This window comes from Suncus etruscus, chromosome 6, assembly GCF_024139225.1.
Source record: "Suncus etruscus isolate mSunEtr1 chromosome 6, mSunEtr1.pri.cur, whole genome shotgun sequence".
Taxonomy (NCBI): domain Eukaryota; kingdom Metazoa; phylum Chordata; class Mammalia; order Eulipotyphla; family Soricidae; genus Suncus; species Suncus etruscus.
Window position 1 is genome coordinate 2,379,296 of NC_064853.1, and position 27,779 is coordinate 2,407,074.

The 27,779-nt window shown below is 58.5% G+C and overlaps 1 protein-coding gene across 4 annotated transcripts in view; it reads left to right on the forward strand.

Annotated features, from left to right (window-relative positions):
* AJAP1 (adherens junctions associated protein 1) overlaps positions 1-27,779 on the forward strand; it is a 49,267-nt gene that overhangs the window by 11,958 nt on the left and 9,530 nt on the right. For 3 of the 4 annotated variants that reach the window (XM_049775349.1, XM_049775348.1, XM_049775350.1), the window contains exon 2: positions 12,356-13,152. In XM_049775349.1, the coding sequence (XP_049631306.1) occupies positions 12,360-13,152 (793 nt within the window). In that variant the 5' untranslated portion in view covers positions 12,356-12,359. Of the gene's footprint in view, positions 1-6,733; positions 6,753-12,355; positions 13,153-27,779 lie in introns of those variants that run through there. The other variant, XM_049775351.1, reaches the window with a different exon arrangement.

The following is a 27,779-nucleotide window of genomic DNA, read 5'->3' on the forward strand; positions in this document are numbered from 1 at the left end:
CTAGGCCATGTATGAGCCATGGTGAGAATAGATCTGGATCATGCATGAGCCGCCTGGCAAGTACAGGTCTGGGTCATGTACGAACAATGACAAATATAGTTCTGGGTCATTTATGAGCCATGATGAGTACAGGTTTGGGTGACTTGGGCCAACTAGCTTCCGTCTGGCCATTGTCACCTTATAGCCTGATTCTAAGTGCTCTGGGGTCCCCCTAATTCCCTGGGGTGTTCTCCCAGGGGTGGGCTCATGCTGCCTCGACTCTGTGTAAGGTCTGAGCTCACAAGCCGCTGCATACTTTGATCTCATTTCCCACAGGACCTAGCATACGGTAGCGTCTGCTGGGTACAGGGGATGGTCCTGCCTCGGTCCAGACCCTGGAGTCACAGACAGCTGTCCTGGACCCCCGCCCTGCACCCCAGCCTGCTGCTCTCTCAGCCCCTCCACCCTGGCAGAGACCCCCACCCTTGGTTGGTCCTTCCTGTGACCGAGGGTATTGGGGCTCTCCAGCGTGTCCCTCATGCCATGAAACACTGAACCCCAAAGGGGCTGATCCCAGAAGGGTGGAGGGAGTTGCCCCGAGTCGTGGAATGTCTGGCACCGGGGTCTCTGAGGTCCCTCCAGATGGGGCTTGGGAGCGGTGACCAGAGACTTACCCAGTGGCAGGAGGGTCTGTTTTCCTCTGCCTGCCGGGCAGTTGGCGGCATGAGCTTGGTGCCAAAGGCTGGCAACTGTGGGCAGAGGACCAAGGGCCGGTCGGCTGCTGGGCATTTGCCCTCAGGGCTGGTAGTGACTCAGTAGTAAGAAAATGCCACAGGGCAGGAGCGAGAGCACAGCAGGGAGAGCGTTTGCCTTGTACTTGGCCAACCTGTGTTCGATCCCCGGCATCCCATAGGGTCACCTGAGCCTGCCAGGAGCAATTTGAGCACTGAGCTAGGAGTAACCTCTGAGCACTACTGTGTGTGGTCCAAACTCCCCACCCCAAAACAAAAGATGCCACAGAGAGTTCAGCAGCCTGTGCAGGACCTGGTGGGGGTGCCCAGAACCATAGAAAGCCCCCCCCTTCCTGTGTGTTATCTGTGCTGATGGAAGAGCACTGCTATAAGAGCACCATTCTTGTCCGGGTGCTTATTGGCTCCTGTGTCCAGGGCGACTTAGATCACAGAACACTTCCTTCCCATCTCCAGCCAACATCACTCGGTCACATTGACACTTCTCTTGGTCTGCCAGTGCCCAGAGAGGGTGAGCATCTTCTCAGGGTCACACAGATGCTAACTGAGTTAGATCCACCCAGGCTGCAGGGCAGCAAAGGGTGGGATTGCCCCGAGGGCCAGTGTGGGGGACCCTGGTGGTCCTGGGCACAGGAAAGGACTGACAGGGTTAAGTTCATCGCTGCCTAGCTCGATGGATTTTCCCATAGGACGTGACCCCAACCAGCTCCTCCGCAAGTCAGGCTGAATCCTCGAGAACCAGAGTCGGAGTCCCTCACTGAGGTCCTGGTGGGCCTCTACCTGGAGAAGTGGCTGGAGGCTGGCAGGGCAGGGCAGGGCAGGTGCCACCCACAGCTGCCACGAGTGTCTGGGGTGGGTCTCAGCGGTCAGTGGTCCAGTGAGATGGGTGGAGGCGCTTTTGAGGAGGGCAGGGGCGGGGGGGGGGGCTTCACTGCTCTGCCTTTGGGGACAGATGTCGGAGTGTGTGTGAGAGCATGTGTGTGTGTGTGTGTGTGTGTGTGTGTGTGTGTCTGGGCTCCACGGGGTACCTGGTTGCCAGCTTGCTGCAGCTGCCAGGGTGGAGTAGAGGCTGTGCCCATCTCTAGGGCCAATGTGCAGCTCCCCCACTCCCCGATGTACAGGACAGGGATGGGGTTCCCGGATGAGAGGGCTGCTGATGGCGCCCGAGACTCGCAACCCTGAAATGTGTCCCCCCAAGCTTTGTTCCCTAAATTGTGTTCCTAACTGTGTCCCCCCCCCCCCAACCTGGACTCTGTCCCCTCCTGTTCTCCCTGCTCTAGGGAGCAGGCGGCCCTTTCTCTCATCTCCACCAAAGAGGGATCGGGAGCCATGGGAGGAGGATCAGCGCTTTTCGGGAGGAGTTTCAGACCCTCTCGACCTGGCTGCTCCCTCACACTTCTCCCCCATGGCCAGAAACCTCCTGGGCCGATGTTTGTCCTTCTAGGGAGCTGCCTCGGGGCCTGTGGGAGACACAGGGTTTGGTAACCGGCCCCGAGCCCTGATTCGAGCTGCAGTTTCTCCTCATGAACTGCGTGAGGCTGCGTGGGCTGGTGGGTTGTAGGGCCCTGAATTCTGGCCCCTGAGCTGGGACTGGAGCTGAACAGCCTTTACCCTCTACCCACCCCACCCCACCTCCTCCCTCCATCGGAACTGCCTCCCCTGAGGACCCAGCGGGAGATGGCCCAGAAAATGCCAGAAGGGAAGAGCTAAACCGACCTGCTGTGGGGATTTCCAGAACGTTCTTTTTCCTTCTATTTTGTTTCGGGGGTGGGGGGGGGAAATTGGGACTCAGGGGGTGTCAGTGCAGCAGAGTGAACCTGTCTGAGGGTGCTGGGTGGACACCCCAGGGCCACAGCAGGACATGTGGGTATTTCCAGCAGTGTCTTTGTGGTTAGTTAGTCAATACTCCCCCATCTGTGCTCCCCAATCTGTGCTCCGCTACTGTGCTCCTTCATTCCTGCTTCCCATCAGTACTCTCTCATGTGTGACCCCCATCAGTACTCCTTATTCTTGCTCCTCCATTTGTGCTCCCCCACCAGTGCTCTCCCATCAGTGCTCACATTGTGGCCTGCAGAGAGCAGTGCACTCTCGAGAAAGATAGGACCAACTTGGGCATTGTGTCCAGCGGGGCTCTGGCACCCATTCGAGTGGCAGGTGTGGTGATTCGTAGCCCGGAGAACCCCCACCCTGTCCCATGCACCTCAGGCTTGTCCATCATGGCAGGTGCACAGGGAGACCCTAGTCGTGAGGTCCCAACTTCTGTCCCCGAGAGGCAGAGCAGTGGCCCCCAGTGGCTGAGGGTGGCTCGGGGGACCAGCAGCGGAAACTGGGCTCTGACTGGCTCAGGGCTGTGGGGTTCAACGTGAGAGGCTGGGACGAGCTTCTTTGCCCTTGGCTGGACTTCCCGGAACTCCTGAGGATAAGAAAGCTGGGCCTGAGTGTGAGCCAGTGGTTGTCAGGCACGGCCATTGGCATCAGGCATGGGCATTGGCATTGGTACCAACATAAGTCTGGGGAGCAAAGTTCACCAGTAGCATTTTGGGGCGGCCTCTTTCCGACTTCTCTTCTCTCCCTAGAGGTGCCCCCATCCACATCCTCCCCTCCCCCACCTGCTTGTGTGAGCGTGTATGTGTGATCACATATGTATGCTGCATGTGTGTGTGCTTAGGCATGTTTCCACATGTGCCTCTGTGTATAGTTCCATGTGCTAGTATGTGCATATGTGTATATATGTGAATTCATATCTGTCTCTGGAATGCCCTGAGTCCCCCTGAGGGCCGAGCAGAGCAGAAAACTGCAGAGATGGGGTGGGGATCTCTCCCCTTGGGTCACAAGTCTCCAGCTGAAGGGTAACTGTAGTAGACTCGTCCTGGGGTCATGCCTGTAGAGTGACCCATCCCAGGGACTCGTGTATCCTGGCTGACCCTCCCAAGACAGTGCTCTCTGGAGACCCAACTGGTGCACAGCCCAAGGCCCCGAGGTCATGGCTGGACTCTCCTGCTGCTTCCCAGGCCTGCATCCTGGACCCAGGAGAGTCACAAAAACACTCAGAGATGCCGCTGGAAGAGACACTCCCTTCTTTCTGGGACCAGGCACCAACACAGCTCTCTGGGCTGTGCCCTGTATCCTTGTGTCTCTGTGTATGACCCCAGAAGACACGCTCAGTGTAGAAATGGACCTCCAGGGCCCTACCTGGAACCCCCTGAAAATTGAGGATCCCTAAGGGTGAGAGAATGGGGACTTCTGACCCTAAGTGGCCTCCCCTGTGCCCAGCAGACCATCAAGGACTCTCACGGAAAGACAGACAGACAGATGCAGCCCAGCCTGGACCTCTGTGCCCCGGCCAAGACAGGCCCCCATAGCCCTGGTGGGGCCCCTGAGTGCTGCCTCTGCCTCATGGCCTGAGGCTGGCAGATGGGACGCAGCCTGGTGGCCGGTGGCAGCTCCTGTTATGGTCATGGCACTCCTGCCCTGTGCCCAGGGCTTCTGCAAACTCGGGCCTAGGCAGGCTCTGCCAAGCGCCGGGCTGACAGAGCCGCGTTTCATCAGACTGCAGCGACACTCGGGGCTTGTCCAGTCTAGACAAAGGGATTTTGTACGAGTTTGGCTGTTTAATCGAAAACCTGCACCTGTCTCTTTGATTTATTTAACGCTTCCCCCCCAGGATTCTAAACCAATATCGGGAGGCGGAAAACACTCTATTTCCCACAAAACTTGCTCCGAAGTTTATCTTCGCAATATTTCCAAATCCGCCCCAGTTCCAGCTGGAGGCCCCATCATTTAGTTCAGATGTCGCAGGGGGTGGGGGGGGGAGGGGACCGGGCACGGATTGCCGGAGCTGCAGAGACAATGGTTGTTTCCTGATGGTTCCGTCCAGAGTCCACAGCAAGGGGCCTCGGGTGGGCGGCCTCAAAATGGGGTCATGGTCACTGCTGAGCTAGCGGGAAGGCTTCACCCAGTGGTCTGTGCGGGCATCACCCACAATGTGTCCACCAGGGTCCAGGCTGTGCCCACTGCAGACTTACCTGAGTTCTCCTGGGAGCACTGGACAGAGGTGGTGGATTAGTGGCCAGGTCAGGAGGGTCTGGCACATCCTCTGCTTCAGCCAGGAAGGGGCAGGGGGGCAGGTTATGGGCCCTGCAGTGGAACTGACAACTGATGGGTGGGATTTGGGGCTCTGAAGGTGGGTGGTGCATCTGTGTGGACTGTGAGGGGGCTCAGAGCAGTGAGTCCAGCAACTGGCCTCGCCTGGCTCCTTCCTTGCTGGGCACAGAAAGGCCGAACTTGGCTCTCCCGCTCCGAGCCTACCTTCGGCCCTCGCACTGTCTGCTCTCGGGGCTGCAGCCTGGAGGGGACCCTGGGGTCTCTCAGACTCTGTGATCCTGCAGCCCACAGGGCTCTGCCTTAGTGTCCCCTACAGGGTTCACAGTGAAAGTTGCTCTGGATCCCGCATTCCAGTTGTGATCCAGCCCACCCTCAGCTCCCCTAGACAGGCAAGGAAACTGAGGCACAGAGGGAGAGAGGAGGGGCTTGTGGTCAGGGTTGGGGTAGCAACTAGTGCAGACTGGGTGCTGTGAACCCATCACTTTCTCACTAGCTCTCCTCTCTCCTCCCTCTCTCGTGTCTTCCTCTTTCCTCTCTCCCTCTCTTTTTGTCTCTCTCTCTCCTTTCCTCCAGCCCAGGGGACTCATGCACTGATAGTTGCCTGGGTTCACATCTCCTAGACCGCCCCCCCCCCCCCCGGCCCTTGACAACCATTGGCCTCATGGAGTCCTACATGAGATGGGAGGAAGGAGGCAAAGGGAGGCGATATAGAGGAAGAGGAAGAGGAAGAAGAGGGGATGTTGGTGATGAGGTTGAGGTTGATGGTGGGGTAGGAGGTGCTGGGGCTGTTAGTGATGGTGACGAGATGGTGATGGTGGTGGCTGACATTACAGATAATGTTTAAGGGGATGATAGTCCCCCTCCCATGGGGCAGGGTTGCCATTGCCAAGCCCCTTGTTGCTCAGACCCCAGCACTCTTACACCTGAGGCTGGGCTGCAGCAACCCCACTCTAGGGAGCCCTGAGTCTGGAATCCAGGTGAGAGCTGAGAATAGGGTCCTCCACTGTGTGACCTCCGAACTCCTCACTTTCTCTGGGCCTCTTGCCAGCACCAGGCTCATATATTTGCTCCAAGGACACAGGAGTGGCCAGTGGCCAGTGTCTGGAGCCACCAGAGGGAACCCAGAGGGGTCAGCTGGCCGCCATGGTCCGAGAAACGGAACGGCATGCTTAGGTCCGGGGATGTGCATTTCCAGCTGGTGTTCTGGGGAGGCCTCGTTACAGCTGGTGACGAGGACTCTGGGGGCTCCCCCTCAGTGCTCCCTGAGTGCTGGCAGGGAAAATGCTGTGCTCCAGGACCTGTGCTCTTCCTCTTCACTGGGACAGAGGGAGGATCTCCCTTGAGCACTGCTGGGACTGGCAAAACAAAAACAATCGTCTGAACATGGGCTTGAGCCATAGCACAGTGGGGACAGCATATGCCTTACACTCAGCTGACCCGGGTTCGATCTCTGACATCTCATAGGGTTCCCCGAGCATGGCCAGTAATGAATGACCCCTGAGCATCACTGGGAGTGCTCCCCAGACAAAAGCAGAAAAGCAAAATTAGAAACAAAAACCTGGCTAGCCCTGAAGGTATAAAGACTCCGTCCTCCCTCTCTCCCTCCCTCCCCTGCCCCTGGAACATGGGGCCTCATCCCTGACTGTGGAGCTTTCCCAGGGCCCTCCTGATAATCCCCCCACCCTCTGTGCAAGCTTGATGGCGTCCCAAACCAGGAGCTGCGAAGGGCCTTAATCTCTGGCCCAAGGACACGACCTTGTTCTTTCTGAGCCGCCGACACATTATCTGACCCCGTCCTCGAGTGAGCTACGAGGACTGAGCCCTGCTTTGCATTTTAAACGTGGCCACGGCCTCCAGTGATGAAACAAGTGTCAGGCCCGAGGAAATAAACAGGCTTCTGCGTCTCCCTGCGTCCGCCAGGCATGGATTTGGGGGATCTGCAGGTGCCTGGCTGCGAAGGTTTCTTTGCAAACGGTCTCCAAGCTGCTCCTGATTTCTGTCTCCCACTGACAGAGCCCAGGCAGCTGCCACGGTGGGTGGTCTGAGACCAATGGGCCTGTGGGTGTGGGCAGAGCTTCTTCTCCAGCCCCAGGTATGGGGCCAGCATGGTGAGTCTGTCCCTGGGGTCCCCAGCTTTCCCCCACAAACACCCCACTTCTGGGCTTGTGCTGTTGGCAGCCAGGACTGGCCATCTGGTCAACCCAGCCTGCTTACTTGGTTCTCTTGCCTCCGCCTCCGCCAGGCTGGGACGGGGTCAGGGCTCAGCGGTACTCCCCAAATCTGAAAGAGACTTCCTTTGGGGGATCTCCTGGTTGACCCCCCAAAGACCCAAGGGACTTTTCTGTTGGCCTCTTCCCCCAAAGCCATGCCAGGCTCCCACACTGAGGACAGAAGCCCACACACTTGAAACCAGTGTCCTGTGTTGGGACCAAACCATTTGGGGGTGTTTAGAAGGTGGCTGTGAGCACTTCTTTTTTTTTGGGGGGGGGTCACACCCGGCGGTGCTCAGGAGTTACTCCTGGCTGTCTGCTCAGAAATAGCTCCTGGCAGGCACTGGGGACCATATGGGACACCGGGATTCAAACCAACCACCTTTGGTCCTGGATCGGTTGCTTGCAAGGCAAACGCTGCTGTGCTATCTCTCCGGGCCCATGTGAGCACTTCTTTGAGAGTCCTTCAACTTCCTCCCTTCTCGGCCAGGTCCTCCTGTCTCTGCTCCCTCCCACACTGACTCTGGCAGCTGCCTATCACTTGGAAGTTGCTGGGTGATGTGTCTGGGTCTCTCATGGGTCAGTTTCCAGGCCTGTTTCAGGCCTTACCCCTCCTTCTGCCGAGCCCAGAACATCCAGGGCCCTGGTATAAGGAGGCACCTGTGTTTCCGGGGGTGGGGGGGGGTGGGTGTTGTTTGGACCCCGAGTCTTGCCAGCTCCTGAATACTGGAGTGAATAGATCTTTGCATAAGCTCTCTTGAGGGGGGGGCTGTGCAGGGGTGAGGGCAGGAGGTCTGTGCAGGGGTCTGTGGAGAGGTGAGGCTGGGGATCTGTGTTGGGGTGAGGATGGGAATCTGCAGGGATGAGGGTGGGGGTTTGTGTGTGTGGTCTATGCAGGAAGGAGGGTGGCAGGTGTGTATAGGGGTGAGGTGTTACATGTGTGCAGGGGTCAGGGTGGGTGTTGTGTGTAGGGGTGAGTATGGGGGGGTCTGTGCAGGGTTGAGGGCGGGGTGTGTGCAGGGGTGAGGGTGTGAGGTTGGGGTCTGTGCAGGGGTGAGGTTGAGGGTCTGTGCGGGTGGTTGGTTTCCTGAGGGCTCAGATTCCATTTCTGTCTCCTTTCCTGATGGGGAAGTGGAGCTTCTGGCATTGGGGTGGGGCCTGGGTCACCCCATGTATCTCGGCCCTATCTGTGTCCTGCCCCTGACCCCAGATCTCTCTGGATCTGTCGCCACCCACACAAGCATCAGGACAGATGTGTCCCTCCACAGGGGGTGTAGACGATGCTGTGGGACTTCAGGCCTCAGTTTCCCTGCTCGGCCCAGAGCCCCCTTCTCTCTCCCCTGATCCCCTAATCTGCCGTTTCAGACCCAGGGTTGCTGGGGAGGCAGCTGTGCCCCCCTCCAACTCTGGGCCATGAGGTACCTCTCTCTGGCCACGCCTGTGTATGCCTCTCCTGCAGACATTGGGGCCTCTCCCTAGGCCTGGTTTTGGGATGGCAGAGGCCTGACAAAAGTGGGTCTTGGGCAGCAGTTGAGTCAGAGTGGACAAGCAGTCTTGGGGACCCACAACTGCTCCAGAGCCCAGACCTGGAGGCCAGAACAGAACAGAACAGGGGCCAGAACAGTGGTGGGAAACACAGTCCCCAGAGACCCTCCTGGCTCTGTCGTCCCACCTTGGAAGGACAAACCTCCCCATAGACCCAGGCAGCGTCCTTTAGGCCCGAATGTTCCTGGGGTCCCTAGGTCAAGGCTGAGGGGCTGAAGAGCAGCTACCACAGCCTCTTGGCTTAGTGTTGGCTGTGCCCTGCCAGGCCATCCCCTACCTGAGTGTCCCTGAATCTTCCAGAATCTCCTGTGGACTCAGAAGGAGTTGGTCCCCCATGGCCAGGGGAAGGGCTTCAGGGCTGCTTCCAGCAGCAAATCTTGGGGTATATCCAGGCCAGATCCCCCAGCCCTGACTGCCTCGGAGCACTGTCTGGAGGAGACACGCCCAGAAGCGGAGAGATACCAGAACCAGCATTTTCAGAGGTGCCTGGGCCAGAGGTTATGTGAAGTTGAGGGACTGGAGTGAAGGGGGCAGTGGGGAATGGGGGCATGGGGGTGATGGGATGTGGGGTGACTGGACACATGGCCCAGCTACTCCACTTTCCCAGTCCTGTGTCAAGCCTGAAACCTGTCTGCTTCCCTGTTGGGGGGACCCCAAGGCCTCTCCACAGGAGCCAATATTGGACAGTCAGTGGAGAGGGTGCCCCCACCTGGCACCCCCAGTCCTGTGCCCGCTGATGCCCAGGGGCTCTAGGCAGAGCCTCTGCCTGCTGGGCCCAGCTGAGCGCCCACACTTGGGGTCCAGCAGGGCCATGAGGTGCCTGGGCTGGGCAGAGCCTGTCCCGGGCAGAGACCTCGAGTGTGTTTGCCTAAAGTTTCTGAGATTTTCAAGGGGCTCAGGAAGGAGCGAGCTGGGAGGATGTCAGAGCCACTTTGAGGGGCTCGGAGAGGATATGGGGGGCCGGGGGACTGGGCTCAAATTGTCACCCACCCGTTTCCCTCATGGCTTTGGCAGTGCTCTTGTCTGCCACCAGCCACATCTCTGCCCCCACGTTCGCTCTGGGACGTTGTGATATCTCAGCTGTCCTGCATGGCCCTAGGAGCTGGACCAATCCTTGTATGCCTCAGTATCCCCACAAACCCCAGTAGCTCCGTTCCCATCTGGGCAGAGTCCTGCATATTTGCTGTCAGTGCTGGTCCCGTGGATGGGACAGGGGTCATCACCCCCTACAAGGTGCTCAGCAAATCCTGGTGCTTTCCTGGGGGTAGAGACCTGAGGCTCCCTAGGGATCCTTGGAGCCTTTCCATCACCAGGGGCCCAGCAGGAAGAGAATCTGGGAAGCTGCCTAGGTGGGTTCAGGCGTGGTGGGACCCCCGCAGGCAGCACAGGCCGAGCTAGTGCACAGGGGGGTCCTCAGAGAGCTCCGGTTAGAACTTCTGGCTTAGGGGTGTCTGTGGGGACCTCTGGGGCTGGTTCTTTCCTGAGGCTGGCTGGGAGGGGCCCAGCTCAGTTCCTGGATGAGGGAAGGAAACGTGGTCTCCATGGTGACAGACCCGTGTTGATTGATTGGTGCAAGAGGCTCCCTCCTGCCTGAGAAGTTGTGGGGGCAGAGGGAGCGGCTCTGTGTTTCTTGGGGAGACCTGCCGGCCCCCACCAGGCTCTGCTGCTCCTCATCAGACTGCTGAGGATTTCAGGGCAGGGGCTGTGGGGGCTGCTGTATGGGATGTGCAGAGGGAGCCCAGGTTTGAGTTGTGCCTCAGTTTCCCAGCTGCTCTCTGGGAGGTGTGTGTTTGTGAGGGCCCTGCTGACCTCAGCTGGTCTGTGCCGTGCCTGATACAGGGGCGGGCCTGGAGCAGAGACACGAACTGCTCGAGGGAACTTGCAGGCCACGAGTCAGCACCTTGAGCTGAGCCTTGGTTTGCTCAGAGGAGCACTTTCTTGGCTCTCATGGCCTCTGTGGTCCTGTAGGTTCAGTGCTACTCCCTACATATCTTGTTCCACCTGGTCCAGGTTCAGGGAGAGGGGTTGTTGTGTATGTAAATATTTTAGGGGATTACTATGTTACTCACCCTAACCTGATTGGTGATTGTGCCCTACCCTAGGGTGTGACCTGGCATTCTGCCCCCACCCTAGGGTAGGACCTGATTCTGCTTCCATCATTGGTTGGTATCTGATCCCACCATTGGGTTGGTACCTGACTCTGGGGGATAAAAACAAGGGTCTGTGGAAGGCCGAGGCTTTTTTGCTGGAACTGAAGCTGAGGCTTTGGACTTCAGCCTTGTCCACCGAGTAAAGCTAATATTTCCACGAGCCTGACTGTCTTCGAGCTGTTTTCCCGCCGTTTCACCTCAGAACCGTGGCTGGACAGGGTGGCAGACGCGTGCTCCGAGCTGGAGGGGAAAGACCTCATCCTCCATCCTCCATCTGTCAACCTCTTCAGGGGCTGACATGCAACAAGGGGTCAGCTCAGAGACAGTGGACTGGGGAAGGAAGCACGGACACACCAAGACTCACCCACCAGCCTGGTTCCTCAGTGGGACAGTGGCTGGAGCTGGAGCTGCCCATCCAGCCAACACGTGCTCTTGGGCACGTCCGTGGTCTCTTGCTCACAACACAGTGCTCACTGACATGCCTGATGCCAGTTCTTTGCACATGGATGCACACGCCACCACACAGATGTGCCTGCCACACACATGTGCACAGATATGTCTCACATGTGTCCTTTCTATGCCCTCTTGTCCTCACATGTGTGACTCTGCCTCAGCACCTGCTCAAGGCCCTGGATTCGGGGTCCTGTCCCCCATCCCTGCAATCCCTATCAAGGCTCATGGCCTGTGGCCTCTCCCCTACCCCACCCCACCTGCACTCAGAGGTGCTGCCCGATGGATGGTCCTGGACCTGCTGCTGGAGGAGATGCACCCTCCATTCCTCACCCTTCCTCACTTCTCCCTTCTCTTCCCCTCTCCTTCCCTCCCCCTTCTCTCACCCCTCCCCTCTTCTGCCCCTCACTCCCCTCCTCACTTCACCCCTGCTCTCCCCTATTCAGTCCAGCCTCGCCCCTCCCGACCTCACCCCTCCCCATCACCCTCACCCCTTACTTTTCTGCCCCATCCTTCCTCCCCATTCCTTCTCTCCTCACCTCACCCTACCCTTCCTGTTTCCCCTCCTCTTCCCTCCACATCTGCCCTCCCTTTCCCATCTCCCCTTCTCCTATTCCTTTTCACCTTTCTCATCTCCCCTAGCCATCCCGTCCCTTCTCCCTTCCCCCACCCAGCCCTCTCAGCTGCTGGCAGAGGTGCCCCCACATACCTCCTCAGGCATGAGTTGTGCTGTCCTGTGGCAGCCACGGGCAGGGGACCAAAGCCGGGGTCCCTAGCACAGGCCCAGCCTGTGGGCCAAGGGGTGGCCTTGGAGACATGGGGGGACCCAGTCACAGCAGCAACCATGTGGTGACTCCGAGACCACTACCCTCAGAGAAAGGGGAGCTGGTGGGGTCGTGAACCCCGCACCTGCTTCTTCCTCTGGGCCTCCGTGGGTGGGGATATGGGCATCGATAGTGGGCAGTGCCTGAAGCCCCAAGCCTCTTTGCAGGGTCATCTGGGGGTGTCCTGAGAGCCAGCGTGCCCCTACCATCCTTGGGGGTAACTTCTCGCTGCTCCATAGGCTGGATGGTCTGTGGGATGGAGCTCTCTCTCTTTGTGCCTCTCTGTCTGTATCTCTGTCTGTCTCTGTCTCTGCCTCTCTCTCTGACCGTGTCTATCTTCACAGTGGCATGTCCTTCCGCTGGCCGGGCAGCGCGCTGGGAGGCCAAGCTTGGATCGTCCTCGCCATGTTCCAGCTCGCCATGGACCTGCCCTCCTGCGAGGCGCTGGGCCCCGGGCCCGAGTTCCGGCTCCTGCTGCGGCCGCCCAGCCGCCCACCCCGCCTGTGGGGGCTGCGCGTGGGACCCCCGACACGTGTGCCCACCCCCGTGTGGAGCCCGAGGCCGCCGCGTGCCCACGGCCCCATGCAAACCCCACGCGGGGCCCGGCGGGCACACAGACCCCGGGACCAGGTGGGCGCGCTGGTGCCCAAGGGGGGACTCACCAAGCCCCCCGCTGCCGCCAAAGCCAGCACATCCCTGGGCTCAGCAGCGTCCGCCGTGTCAGTGGCGTCCCCGGCGGGCAGCTCAGCCCCCACGGACCCGCAGATGCTGAGCCGAGGCCGGCGGCATCTCCGAGCAGCCGCCCTGGGTGGCACCTTTGACTTCAGGCCCGGCCGGCCCACCCTGGAGCCCGAGTTCATTGCGTGGGGACCCACGGGCGAGGAGGAGGCCCCCGAGGCGCACACGGTCGCTCGCGCCTTCGCCCCCACCGCGCCCCCTGTGCCCCCTGCCCGGAAGACCACCGTGGCCACCACCGTCTCCACGGCCACTGCTGCTGCCCCGGCCACCACGCTGCAGAGCCAGGGTGCCACGGAGCCGCTGGGTCCCGGCCGTCGGTTCCCCTTCGGGACCAGCACCACGGAGCCGTCCACGCGGCCCAGCACTGATGTCAAACCCCCTCGGATCCTGGGGGAGAGCTCAGGTAGGGCACAGCTGTCGGGGGTCCCTGGGGTCATCTGTGGGGGCGTCGTGGGGTGATGCAGGGACGTCCTTCGTGGATGTGTGTGGGGCTGGTGGACAGGCTGGCAGATCTGGGAGGCACTGTGCACTGTGAGGGCCCCTGGCTAGCCTCCCACTGCCCTGCCTTCTGTGCCCTGTACCTGTGTGCAGGTACCCAGGCCTGGTGCCATCCGGCTTGCTGGAAAGGAAGTGGCTCATTAGAGCCCTGATCGCCATGACCCCTGCTGGACAGAGGCTGCTGGTGGACCCCAGATTAGCCCCACATGGGTCTAGGACCCCTGAGGAACAGGCACTTCAAGCTCTGGGCCCAAACTCCTCTGCACCCTGATGTGGGGTGTGAGATGGTCCCTCCTACTGAGAGGGGAGACTCGGCTCTGGCTGTGGTGTCAACGATCGGTGGTCAGTGGACAGCAGCTGGTTGTCAGGGGTCAGTGCTCAGAGCTTGCTGGCCAGTGATCAGCAGTCAATGGCCAGTGGTTGGTGTTCAGCAGTGGTGGCCAGTGTCGGTGGACAGAGCTCAATGGTCAGTGGTAGGTGGTCAGCAGTCAGTTGTCAGCAACAACCGTGGTCAGTGGTCAGCTGTGTCTGGGCTTGGCAGGATTTCTCCTGTGACGTTTGATTTTTATTTTGTCTTGTTTGGTTTGATTTGGTTTTGGGCCGTACCCAGCTGCACTCCGGGGTTACTTCTGGCTCTGCTCTCAGAAATCACTCCTGATGGTGAGCAGGGGACCATATGGGATGCCGAGGATTGAATCTGGGGCTGTCCCGGGTCAGCAGCTTGCAAGGCAAATACCCTACCACTGTGCTCTGGCCCTTGCTGTTTGATTTCTTTTGCCTCCTGTCCTTCATTGTCCAGTTTCTCCAAAGGCCTTATTCTGGCAGGACCCTTGCCCCAGTTTAGAATGTCCCTCCCAAGAATCTGGGACCACCATCCTCTGCCCCATATCCATGGGGCCTTGCCAGCCAACAGTAATAGGGAAATGAATGCAAACCCTCAGAAGTTGAGCATCTGAGGTCCCCATGTCCCTGCTTGCATCCAGCTCCTTGGGGGAAGTCTCTTGGGGTCCCTGGAGGTGCCCCTCCCAGCGGCGCCTCCTGGCAGCACCCCGACTACCCACTGCAGTGAACCGTAGGCCGGCTGGGCAGCTTTCCACCAAGCGGGCAGCGTGGCCGTGCCGTGACCTACTTCCTTCCTTCACGGCGCTCGGAAGTGCGCTGCTGAGTCTGGGCTGTTTCCCTAGAGAGCAGCAAGTCCAGGAAAGCCAGTGAAGCGCCTGGCCAGGCTGTTGGGGGACAGTGCAGGTCCCCCCACTTTCCCCGGCCTGCTCTGTGCACAGGGAGGGGGGCCCAGCTGTCCGTCAGGCCCCCGCGGGTGGTGCACGAGTGAACGTTTGTTGCTGCAATGTCCCTTTGCTGCCCAGTGACAAGCTCTCATTCTTCCTGGCGTCTTTGCTCACGCACGTACGTCTGTGACCCAAAGGTTCCACAGTCAGGATGGCCCATCAGACTTAGCCCACTAACCCTTGAATGCAGAAAATTCAAGTCCACAGATGCTTCTCTGGGCCAAGGCTGCCGGCGTCCTCCTGACAGAGCCTGCATCTGTTCAGTCAAACACGTTTAAAAGGGGAAAATCGTGTGTGTTCATTTCTGGAGCAGAGATGCGTGTGTTGTGGGTTGTGGGCTGTGTGCAGGCTCAGAGATGGATTTTGCATCCAGAGTGAAAGGAGGACCCCAGAGAAGGTCCGGGGGTGGTGTCTGCACCCCCCCCCAAGGCAGGGTGGCTGGGACCACGTGCCCTGGGGGTGTCGGAGAGGCATTTTGGGACCAGCTACCGCAGAACGTGAAAGGCAGGAGCCGTGGCACCTCGGTGTGGGTATGTGTCTCAAAGGGGCTCCCCTGGGGACCCGCTGAGCTGCCAGCTGGCTTAGCACTGGGAAGTGTCTGGGGTCTGAGACTGGTGGGGGCGGGGGGCATCTTTCACTTTTTTCTGCAGCCTCCATCAGTAGAATGAGCCCGAAGCTGAGGGATTTTTCCCCAAATCAGTGCCGAGTCAGTGAGCACTGGGGACAAACATGGGGTCACCCCATGCTGGGCTTGGCACCCAGCGGGCAGACAGAGCCTTGAGTCCTGGCTGTTCTCTACCCAGCAGGGACCTGGCTCCGAGGCCCCGGGTAGTGGCACAGGAAAACGCCCAACCTAAGTTCCTTTCACCAGAGATTTTGCTCAGGAATGATGGAGTGGGGAGCTCTCCATGGAGGACCAACTCTGCTCCCCAGTGTGCTCACATCACAGTGCTCATCTGCAGAGGAAGGGCAGGTGCAGTGAACCCTTAGGGGCTCTGCCAACATCATCCACAAGTGAAGGCTCAGGAAGCCTCAGCTGTTGGGGGGGTCAGAGGCACCCACCCACCGTGCCCAGCCTCCTTCTGTGTGGGGAGCTTAGGGAGCCTGGGGGGCGGATTCCAGACATGACCCACCCCATGCCACAGCCGGGAAGGCTGCTCGGTGTAGCCTCCCGCCAATAAGTTGTGATGAAGACCATAGATGGCGTGATGGTGGCAGTGATGGCGGTGCCGATGGTCATGATGGCCATGGTGAAGGTGGCGATGGTGGTGACAGATCTTGATGACCATGATGGGGGAAATGATAGTGATCCTGGTGATGTTGGGGATAATGGTGAAATCGCAACAGTACGATGGTGATGAAGACAAGGGTGACAATGTCGTCACCCCGCTTTGATTTTCCCCTGCAGAGTTGGCCAAGGTCCCTCGTGGGGCCACTCAGAGGCCTCACCCCAGTGCCCTTGCCTGGGCGGCCCTGGGCAGGAGCGGACAGGGAACAGGCACTCGCCAGGAACTGCCAGGGATGGAAAATCACCTGGCTCAAAGTCCAGGGCATGTGCCAGCCTCACCCTGGGTGGCAGGCGGGCAGCGGGTTCAGCCGAGGTCAGCGCCCCCCCTCGCCTCTCCCTGCGTCAGCTCAGGGTGACGCTGGAGGCTCAGACAGTCCCCACGGAGGGCAGCACGTCCCAGGCTTTTATCTGGAAGCTCCAGTGAGCCTCGGGGACTCGGGACTCGGGCCAGCTGCATGGGGGCCCCAGGAGGGGTGGCTGCGTGGCTCGGGGCCCCCGAGACCCTGGGACCTGCTAGCCTGCTGCCTCCCTCCAGGAGGCTGCCTCCCTGTCCAGCCTCCCAGGAGAGACCGGGGAACCCTGCTCCAGGCCTGTACTCTCAGCCATCCTGAATTCCTGCCCCCCAAGGACACACACCGCTGTGTCCTCTGTCCTCCGTCCTCTCCTGCCGCTCCTGTTCACACAGAAATCCACCGTGTGTACCAAGGACGCTTCTCTGCGACCCTTTGTCCTTGTCGCTAGGGACACCAGTCCTTGGCGCGTCCTGGTGCCAGCCTCAGGGGCAGCCGCTGTCCTGTTCTCCCTCCTCCGCTCAGCTGACCTGTGCCTGTCCCCATCCCCTGTGCCAGGCTCGTGATACTGGGGCCCTTTTCACATCTTGGGCCGGCCAGGTGGGTGGAAGGAAGGAGCTGGACACAGCTGCAGACAGCAGAGACAGGCAGAGACAGGTAGCAGAGACAGGCAGAGATAGGCAGCAGAGACAGGCAGACAGGCAGTAGAGATAGGCTGCAGAGACAGGCAGAGATAGACAGCAAAGACAGGCAACAGAGACAGGTGGTAGAGAAAGGCAGAGACAGGCAGAGACAGATGGCAGAGACAGCCAGCAGAGACAGAAGGCAGAGACAGCCAGCAGAGACAGAAAGCAGAGACAGGCAGAGACAGACAGCAGAGACAGACAGCAGAGACAGAAAGCAGAGACAGGCAGAGACAGGCAGCAGACACATGCGCCCCATCTTTGTGAAAACCCCTCACCCCTTTAATGGACCCTTTATAGGTTGCTCGCTCTGAGCGAGAGCCTTTCGTCCTATTCAAGGATTGGCCAAGTCTGAGTGGGTGTGGAGGATTGGAGGCGGGAAGTGTCGGAGGGTCTCAGGGATGGGAGGGTGGCGAGGCTGTGATGTGTCCTGAATGGGAGATGGGGTGCAGGGCTCCCTCAGCTGTGCTCTCTGCGGAGAACATGCCTTGCTTTTGCTGAGCACAGTGCTGGCAAAGCACAGAGCCACGGTGGCTCTGACTCATTAAGGTGCCGCTGCCACAGACAGCACCAAAGGCGCATCCCTCCCCTCCCCGCGGCCTCAGGGCTCCCCCGGGGCTCACTCTGCTTCTAAGAGCTCAGCAGGGCTCCGGAAGCTTCTTTGATTCTTGCAGAAGAATTTCGGGCCACCTGGGAGCCACCAGGGTTCTGGTCCTCCATGTCCTGGGATGCTGTGGAGCTGCCCCCCTCTTGGGGCCCTCTTGGCATTTCTGCCTCCTCGACGGTTCGCAGAACACTCGGCAGCGAGCCTGACTCCTTGGTCTCAGGACTGGATGTTTCTGGGGGAAAGCAGGATAGGGAAGTGCTGGGCCGATCAGAGATGAGCATCAGGGATAAAAAGGAGGTGCCTTCCTGAAGGGGCAGGGAAGTGAGCCAAGCACAGAGGAGGGAGCAGTACCAGCACAGGACCTGGGGGGCTGACGGTAGAGGGCTTTGGAGGCTGCATGGTAGAGAAAGTTCCATATGAGATTCTGGAAGTTGGAAGGGCTGCACCGTAAAAGGGTTGGGCAGGAGAATCTGAAAGCTAGAAGGGCTGCCTGGTGGAGGGGGCTGGGCTTTTCTCACTTTTGTGAGAGGACTCAGAGCTAGGCTGGACTTGGTTGAGAGTCCCAGGATGAGACCAGTGAGGTTCCTGCTATGCTGCAGGGGTGAGGCCAAGGGTCTGCAGGAACAGCTTCTGAGAGGGAGCAAGGTGGTGAGGTCCAGGCCAGGTGGGCACCCCGGGGCCCAGTTTCTGGACTCATTCAGCACCATGGGGACCAGGATTTGGGCTTGGCCGCTGCATCTCACCCCAGAACCAAGAAGGGGTGGGAGGTACCTCCTTTCTGGAAGGTTCTTTGGCAGGGGTGGAGGGCTGGTGTCTTCTAGGGCACATGCCCTGGCACCCTGGCATAACCAGGCCTGACTTGGAGTCCCAGGTACCTACTGACACGAAGAGCCCTGTGGGTGCTGGGGGATGACCCATCCCAGCTCTAGGTCCTGTACATGGTCCCCAAAACACAAAACAGAGAAAGTCTCGTTCCCCTCCAGCAGCAGGGAAGCCTCAGAGCAGGTCCTCTGGGTGGCAGCCCCAGCCTGGGGTCTTGGAGGTGGGGGACATCTATGTTCCCATGTCCCCATTATGGGCTCAGCCCAGCTTCTGGCCAGTAGGTGGTGTCCAGGGGTCGCTGCTCAAAGGGGTATCCCTGGGGAGCTGTGAGGCTTGGGGATGGCGGGAAGGGCCCTGCACCCCAATTCCCTGCTGCCTGCCTCCTGACTACTGGCTGCTGCTGCTGCTGCAGCAAGTGGGGACCGTTGAGATCCTCTGCAGACCCTGACTTGATTTCCTCATTGTGTCGTGACTCTCTGGGGCTCTAGTGCCCCTGAACTGTCCTGTCCAGTCCTGGCTTCCCCCTACCTTCAAGTCTCTGCAACCCGTAAATTGGGGAGCTTCCCAGATTCCTTACATAGGAGCAGCAGGGAGGGCACAGTGCCCACGGTATTCTGTGCCTGTTGGGTCCTATGCCCTCTGTGCCCAGGGTGGGAGTCAGCTCTTGACCAGGGTATCTCCTAGAGCCCCCACATGCTCTTTGGAGAGGTGTCTTTGCCCACTGTGGTGGCATGGCTGAAGTCTAGCCACCTGGTACAGGATCAGGACTGTTCTGGGTGCTGCCAGGACCCCGACCCTCTTCTGCCCATCCTCTCTACATCTGACCCTGCCGCCTGAACCCACTGTGACCTTACTTGACTTTGGTTCTCTGCATCTTCCCAAGCGGGTTGCACCCAGGGCCAAGGGCTGTGTCCATAAACTGGGCTGGTCTTGGGCTCTGACAGCAAAGCCCTGGCTGGGTGCACCTTACTGTACTGAGGACCCTCACCCCACACCCGGCTCCCTCACAGGCGCTGGGTGAAGGGCCCTGATGTCTCCCAGGGTTCCAAATCCTGCTGGGGGACCCCTTCTTCCTTGCACCCACTGTGGGTGGGATCCAGCTCTTCCCACTTGTCTATGGGCGAGGACATGTCAGCTGCCCCCTGCTGGTCCCAAGAGTGGAATTTGGGGCTGGGGATAAGGATACACTGAGTCCTCACCCAGAGGACTGATGGTTCTGGAAGTTTCTGGAAGGTTCTCTCGAGGTTCATTCTGAGGAGAGGGGCATAGAGGTTTTCCTTGCTGTTGGGGGCTTTCTGGGAAAAACCTGAGTGTCTGCTCAGGGGAGCCAGTCCAGGTCTCTCTAGAGTCTGGGTCAGATGGGATGTGATGCCTCTATGGGTGGCCAGGGATCTCTGGCTTCTGCCTCTACTTCTGTCCTTCTGTCCAGCTGTCCTGCTGTCCCTCCATCTTGGGCTCTAGCCTAGCACTTTCTACTGCTGGCTCTGCCCTTGCAAGTGACCTTAGGTGTGTCCGAGGACAGGTGGTTTCTGGAGAGTCCCTGTCCAGTCTCTCCTGCTGGCTGGAATCCAGAGCACAACATAGGGCTCCCTGCTTTGCCATCCACAGGGCACTTGTGCCCCAAACACCACCTTAGGCATGGCTTCGGGAGACACCATGGTCCCTTCTACAAGATGCCAGTCACTTGTGTTCTTTTTCCCTGAGTCCCTCATAGGGTCTGGGTCATGGCTCCTCAGACAGCCCACCCCATCTCTGTCCCCTGTCTCTGCCCCTGTCCTTGCCCCTAAGGGTCCTGGAAGTACAGAAGCTCCAAGAGACCCTGACTCTCCCTCTGCTCCCACTCCCTGCTCCCCATGCACCCATCTGTCTGCACCCCCAGCCTCCGCTTGGGCGGCTGGATCAAGCTTTACTTGCACTCCCCCGGCCGCCTGCAGAGCACAGAGACCCGCCGTGTGCAGGAGCAGCGCGGCCGCCCGCGGAGCAAGAACACGACATTCTCCCAAGTGACGGAGGCGCTGACATTTGCTCATACTTCTCCAAGACGCTGCCATCTGCGCCCGGCCGCCTGCTCCCCATGTCCTCCCCTGCCCCTGGAGGCCAGTCCCTGTGGGCATCACACAGAGAGGGGGGGCCTCATCCACCGCCCCCTTCCTGACACTCACAAGGACAGGGGGACACTGGGCCCACAGAACAACTCTTTCTCAAATGGGCATTGGGACCTTGGTGGAGCCCAGGTCGATCCTTGGGGCCTGCTGGAACTTATGGGCGAATGTCCACCCTGCCCTGTTCCCTGTTGGGACACTCACAGCTGCTTCCCTCTGACCTACCTGTCCCCTAGCCCCTTCCTGCAGGTCAAGGGGTCCCCTTGTGTTGGCAAAAGGAGGCCCGAGCTGCTGGCAGCAGGGCCAGACCACACCCCATCCCCAGCTCATGGCCCACATGTCCATAGACTCTGGAACCAGGGACCAGGCTCTGATAGGTAGCAGAGAAGGGGGTGGAGGCTGTTGGCTGACTAGACTGGTGATAGAGTCCAGGAAAGGGGCAAGGCATAGTCTTAGGGGGATTCTTGCTAGCCTGGTCCATTTATTTTCAGGGGCTTCCCACACCTTAGTCCCCCGCTCTGAATTTCCAAGGGCCAGAGTGACAGTTCTGCAAGGGCACCCTGTCTTGCGTGCGGCAGACCTAGGTTTTATCCCAGGCACCCCATAGAGTCCTCCCTGAATCATGCCAGGAGTGGTCCCTGAGCACAGAGCTGGGAGTCAGTCACTAAGTATTCCTGGATAAAGTCTCCCTCAAAAAGAAAACTTGCAGAGCTGAAGGGACATGCCTGGGCGTGGGTGGCACTCCGAGCAGAGGTGTGAGTTGGGGCATAGCTGAGCCCCTCAGAAGCTGAGCCGGACCCCTCAGATTCCAGATCCAGATCCTACAATGTCTCGCCTCCTGCGGCTCTTCCTGCCCCTCCCTATGCCCTGAGAGCCGGACCCCCATAACCCGCACCCTCCCCCACTGGGGTGCCTCACAGAGGATCAGATCCTGGCTCCCTCAGCGCACTGGCACTGGCAGGAGAACTAAAAAGCTGCTGAAATGCTAATTTTCACCTTTGGAATCTTCATGGGACTTCCTGATCCCCTGGAGCCTGGAGGTGGTGCATCTCCCCAGAACCACCATCTGCGTAGCTCAGCAGGAAGCCCAGTCCCTAGAGACGGGGTGTGTGGTCCTTCATGTTCACAGGGGGACAGTGGACAGCCACTGTCTGACTTCAGTGCAGAGCTTTGACCCCGGGTCACTTGCCGTCCAGTGTCCAGCCATGATTGAGCCAGGACTGAACCCAGGGCAGACAGTCACCAGTTCACCTGTGAGCCCCAGCAGGTGTAGAGGTCAGGGGGATCTATGGGCTGGACTGGGGGGGGGGCATGGCCTTGATCCAAAGGGATAGTGATGGGGCAGTGATGGTGATGGGAGTATTGCTGGACTAGGGCATCCAAGATGGGCCAGTCCAGGGGCTGGAGAGAGCCGAGGTCCTGGCGCTGTTTCCCAGAAACCAGAGAAGCTTCTGGCATGATGCTCTGCCCACACGCGTCGTCTGTGTTGAAGCCAGAAATAGAAACACGAACATTCTTGCTCTGGTTTCTGTGCTCAGGATTCTGGGGCACGATGCCCTGCGAATGTGGACCACAGGCGGGGCTGGGCCTTGGGGCACGCAGGGGGGCCTGAGATGCTCCAATCAGAGTGCAGGCAGCCTGCACACTCGTTTCCTATGGGCTGGCATAGTGCAGGCGCATGGGGCCCGCCTCAACTCAGTCACTGACAGGGCACATCCAGTCCCCCATCCTTAGACCTACCGGGGCCTTGTGCTGGGACAGCTCGGCAGCTGCTGGTTCACAGCAGGAAAAAGTGGGCTGCAACTTAATGTCCCCCCACCCAGCACCTCTAGATCCCTGAGCACAGGAGGACCCCTGGTGAGTGTCCCAACCCCCCACAGCCCCCACAGAAAACACCTGAAGGCCAAATTAACAAGGAATGCAGGTGAGCCTGGAACTTTCTTCCCAGCCCCTCCCTCCTCCTCCCTCCCTCCCCCTCTCACTCCCAGGGGGGTGTAATTAGCTCCAGAGTTGAATCTGGTGAGTCGCTGCTGCTTTTTCCTTCATCTGGAGGTCATGATGGCTTGGAGGGGGACAGACCTTTGGGTCTCCATTTAGCACCAAGAGGGTGGGGCACTCGCCCAAAGTGACACACCCAGGCATGGGGGCTGGGCCCAAAAGGGAGCCCGAGTTGTCAGTGAGTCTGAGCTCCCTCCCCTCCCAGGTTTTGGGGCTCAGAGTCCCTGTGAGGCGTTTTTTAGGGACAGTGTGTGATACTGGCCACATATGCTCCCCGCCCCAGGCCAAGGGTCTGGGGAACAAGAAAAGAGGCCAGAACCTGGGTCCCTGAGCCCACCCTGGGTTTGCAGGCAGCTGTCAACTTCCTGTGCCTGCCGGCCCAGTAGGTGGGGAGCACAGAAGGAGCTGAATGTGTGTGTGTGTGTGTGTGTGTGTGTGTGTGTGTGTGTGTGTGTGTGTGCCACATGTGTGCTGGTTCCAAGGTTGCAGTTTATGAACTGATTCCTGCCCTGAATTCTCATAGCCCCTTCTCGGTGCACAGGAAGGTGAAAGGGGCCTGAAGGGGCACGCTTGAGAGCCTTGGCCAGGTTCTAAAGACTCATGGGGTTCTAGAGGGGGCCCCTGGTTCTAGAGGTGCCCGGCTCTACACAGGATGTGGATGGGGGTGCTTGTGGATCTCCCTTGTGGAACGAACACCCTCTACGCACCCATCTCTGTAGCCTAAGGGGGAGGAGCTGCTGGTTCCTTGGGAGGCAGTTTTTAGAGGTCTCTGCACAGCACAGGATGAGTGGCTCAGATCCCACCAAGTGCACCCCTGTGACCTGTATGGATTGGAGGGTTGGAGACAGGTTAAGCGGATGTAGGTCAGGGTAAGCGCAAGCTGCGTCCCTGCCTGTGGTGGCCTCTCTGGAAGCTGCCGGTGGAGAAATGGAGGCACATCTAAGGATGGCATCAGGTTCTGAGCTGCACCTAAGCGCCTCCGGGTTGGGGGCACTCTCTGAGCAGGGCAGGGGAGTGGTGTGGGGCCCAAAGTGACACAGGTTTGGGGCAGGAATGACCAAGGGTGTGGCAAGGACCATGTGGGTCCCCTGGGGCGGGGGTCACAGTTTTCAGGTGGGAGTGATACCCGAGCTCTGCCTGCACAGTCCTTCCAGGCCTCATCCTCTCCCCTGCCTTTTCGCTCTCCTCACCACCCCCCACGGCCAGATGTAGGCGCTGTCTGATCAGGCGACCACAGTGTGCTTTGGTTTATTTCCTCATGGCATTGCTCTGTGGAACTGCCCATGACAGGTTACAGCAGTGCATGAGACATGAGGTGCCAGCACCCCGACTTCCCATGACCCCCCCCCCCACCTCAGTACCTCCTGCTCTGGTTCTGAGCCCTGCTGGGCACACTCCTGCGAAGTCCAACTCTGAGCAGGATCCTCCAACTCCAACCTTCTCCTTGGCCAGATTCACGCCCCTGACCACATTCAACCTGTCCACGCAGCCGTGCTGTGACCCACGTGTGGTCAGGCCATGGCTCTGCCCACTCAGCTGGCACTAGACTGCTGCTCTTCTGTAGACCCTGGCTTCAGTGCTCAGAGCTGTAACACTCAGGCATGAAGTAACTCTGGTTTCAGTGCTCTACACGGTGCTTCTTACAGCTGGTCCGACCCCAGAATCTAAGAGTCCAGTTCTGAGTTCCCTGAGCTGCTTCTATTTGGTTTTCCATAGACTCTGACCAGGGCACATTTCCGCCACAGCAGGTGATACTTCATCCTGTCCCTCTTCACCCACCCCTGCAGGATATCCCAACTCGTCCTGCACCAGGGCACCTCAGCCCCCAGTTTGGGGGAGCATTTTCAATGACTCTTTGTTTGTCTCTGTTATGCTCACCTCATTGTAGCCCAGTGGCACCTCAGAGACCCTGTTCCTGACAAGGTCACGTCAGTCTTGGGGGACACTTGCTGGGCATGGAGTGAACAGGCACAATGTTGACAAGGACCGAGGTAGCTGCATGACCCAGTTGCCCTCCCTCTACCCCCTCCCCAGCCTCAGTTTCCATAATTCCCCATGATAGGGCATGTGCAGCATATGGAGGGGCCAAATAGGGTGGGGGCAGAGCAGTGAGGCCCAGGGGTTCCCTGACAAGAAGGTCAGGGTGGGCTGGCACAGGGGATTAGATGGGGGAATCTCTGACTGATCCGAGACGGGTTCAGTGCAAGGCAGGGCTGTGAAGCCCATGAAATGGAATGAGATGCCTGTGTGGCCCAAAGGAGGTTCTATCCTCGTGGGGAGCCACAGGGAGACTTGGAGACTCTCAGCACCATGACCGCTCACAGGCAGAAGACCATGGTCCATGCAGGAACAGAAGTGGTTCCTAGGAGGTGGATTCTCCCTGATTCCCACATGTGCCCCTCGCCCAGGTGCCACTGGTGACTCACTGCCAGAGAGCCATAGGGCAGGGCGTGGGCACTAGGAGGAGGACAGAAGACAGGCTGAGCTGCCCACATAGACCCACAGTGCCAGCAGAGCCAAGCCCACGAGCTCTGGGTAGCAGGTTGTGGTCAAGGGTGGAGGGGCCTGGCCTTCTTCTCCAAGTTCAAAATGGCCTCAAGGTGCTCAAGTGATGAGACAGAGGGAGCGGGGCGCTTGCCCTGCACGCAACTCATCTGGGTTTGTTCCTCAGTACCAATATAGTGCCCGGAGCCCACCAGAAGTGATGCCTGAGCACAGAGCCAGGAGGAACCCCTGAACACTGCTGGGTGTGGCCCCCAAACAAAAACAACAAAAAGCAAAAAAAAAAAAAAAAGGTCTCAAATGATCAAGTCGAACAGCTAAAGTACAGAAAAGTTTACTGTCTCCTCCTGTTCCTCCGTTCACCCCCCCTGCCCTGCTCACACATATGTGTGGACTCATGTTCACAAGCCATTCACATGGACACAGCTATAGCATAACATACACAGATCTATGCATACATGCCTGTAAACATGGATGCTGACAAGTAGCATGCAGATGCACCCAGTGCCTACATACGCCATACAATCTTAATTATGTGGTTGTGTGTGTGCATTCATGCACATGGGTATGTAGAATTCATGTGTGTACATCAATACAAATTTTCAAACACGTGTTCATGCATTCTTATGTACAACACACAATGCCCTCATGTCCATGCTCACCACTCTGCTTGCATGTGTGTACCTCAGGAGCCCGCCCAAGCTTATCTGACCTCAGTGCCCAGCTCAGGAAACCTGATGAGGTGGTTGCCCCTTTGCCTGGCACTGCTCTGGTCAGTTGTGCAGGTAGCTGCTTATTTGCAGATGCAGTGATGGAACCAGGCGTGTCCAGTCTCAGGGACTGAGCAGGTAGGCAACCCGTGTGTGCCCCTGGTCTGAGTGCCCCCAGAATGTCTGCGCTGTTAGACTAGCATTGGGTTTAGAGCCACTTGTGGAGTGTCATTTGGGCACCTTGGGAAAGGTTTCACCGATCTGCTCAAACATGCCCCAAACATTGCCCTGCCAGTGCAGCCTTGGGGTGTCTTGGTAAGGGGGTGCTCTGGCTCTTCACTGTCAGGACCCCATGATTTCATCAGAGTCTAGGACAGAGAAATAAATGGTGAGGCAGACACTGGGGTGTAGAGGCAGTGCTGGACAGGGGCAGCAAATGTCCATCTGATGGGCTAAGGGTGTACGGAGTTGAGGAGAAGGGCTCAGTGTGGACAGAGGAACAGCAGGATTCTCTTCTGCTCAGCCCTGAGGTTGGTCACCAGGGGGATATGTTCACTGTTTGTCCTCCCTCTCATCCATCCATCCATCCATCCATCCATCCATCCATCCATCCATCCATGTGTTTGTTTATCATCTACCCATCGTCCATCCTCCCACCAATCATCTATCCATACACCCACCATCTGTTCATCACCCATCATCCATCTATCCAACAATCCACCAATCTTCCATCAATCATCCATAATCTAACCATCCACCCATCCATCTACCCACCTATCCTTCCATCTATCCACCTACCCACCCACCCATCCATTCATCTATCCATTTATCCATATATCCATCCACCCACCCAACCATCATCCATCCTCTCACCCATCATCCATTCATCATCTTCTACTCGTCATCCATTCTTCTGCTCATTCATCCCTCCCGTACTTGTCCACCCTTCACAGATCTGCCATTCTTTTTTTTTTTTTTTGGTTTTTGGGCCACACCCAGTAACGCTCAGGAGTTACTCCTGGCTATGCGCTCAGAAGTTGCTCCTGGCTTGGGGGACCATATGGGACACCGGGGGATCGAACCGAGGTCCGTCCAAGGCTAGCGCAGGCAAGGCAGGCACCTTACCTTTAGCGCCACCGCCCGGCCCCAGATCTGTCATTCTTCATCCTTGCACCCACCTCTCCATCCAGTCATCCAACATGGATAGATGTATTCTTCTACGCATTCCCCAATCCATTTCTCCATCATCTACCACCCACCCACCTTTTATTCATCTTCCTCCTGTCTGTCCATCCGTCCGTCTATTTAGACACAAATGAGCCCAAACAGTGCTGAGGGGGATCCTGTCCAGTGTTCCTGCCCTGTTGTTCATCTCCTGTCCCCAATGAGACTGTCCCTCAGGCCCAACCTGCCTTAAACTTATGTGTGCAGTGGCAGCAGCTTTGCAGAGCACAGGCCCAGCTGCCCAGGTCCCACCCAAGGAGGGCCTCTACACCGACACAGACACAGCCTTACTGATGCGGTGAGGGCGGGCGATCTGGGACAGCCCCAGGCACCTGGCTGCAGGGTGTGTGGAAACACTGTGCGCTTTGAGGGATGAGGATGGGCTGAAAGGTACGAAGGTCACAGGTGAGGGCACCACGAGCTCCAGGAAGGACAGAGGGGATCAGCCAGCCCAAGGGAAGTGGCTATTGGGCATTGGTAGACTCCCATGGGTGCTACAAATATTAGAGGTGGGTACTCTGGGGCCTCCATGTGTGACACTGTGACCAGGGACAAGACCGTGACATGTGACACTGTGAGGCTGGGGCTGGGACCTCTGTATGTGACACTGTAACCGGGGATGGACTCTCCTAACTCTAGCAGACACACAGGCTGGAGCTTCACTGGTCTGCCCAAGATCAATGAATCACTCAACAGAACAGTGATGGAACCCACCAGATACTGTGATGCCCAGTGTGGGGCAAGGCCCCCCAGGAAGGCGCTTGTCTGGCAGGGCAGAGTCCCTGAATGAGGATTAAGTTGTATGTGTACAAATACATACCTCAGTTAACATGCATGCCTACTTGCTCCAAAAATATGGTTACACGACAGTCATACCATACACAAGTGCATACAACACCACACAGTAGAACATAGAAACATAGGCACATGTGCACAAACTTGGGGTAGGCACACACATGTAGCCATGTGCACACACAGTAGACGCGTTACCATATGCGTGTCCATAGGTGCGTACTCAGA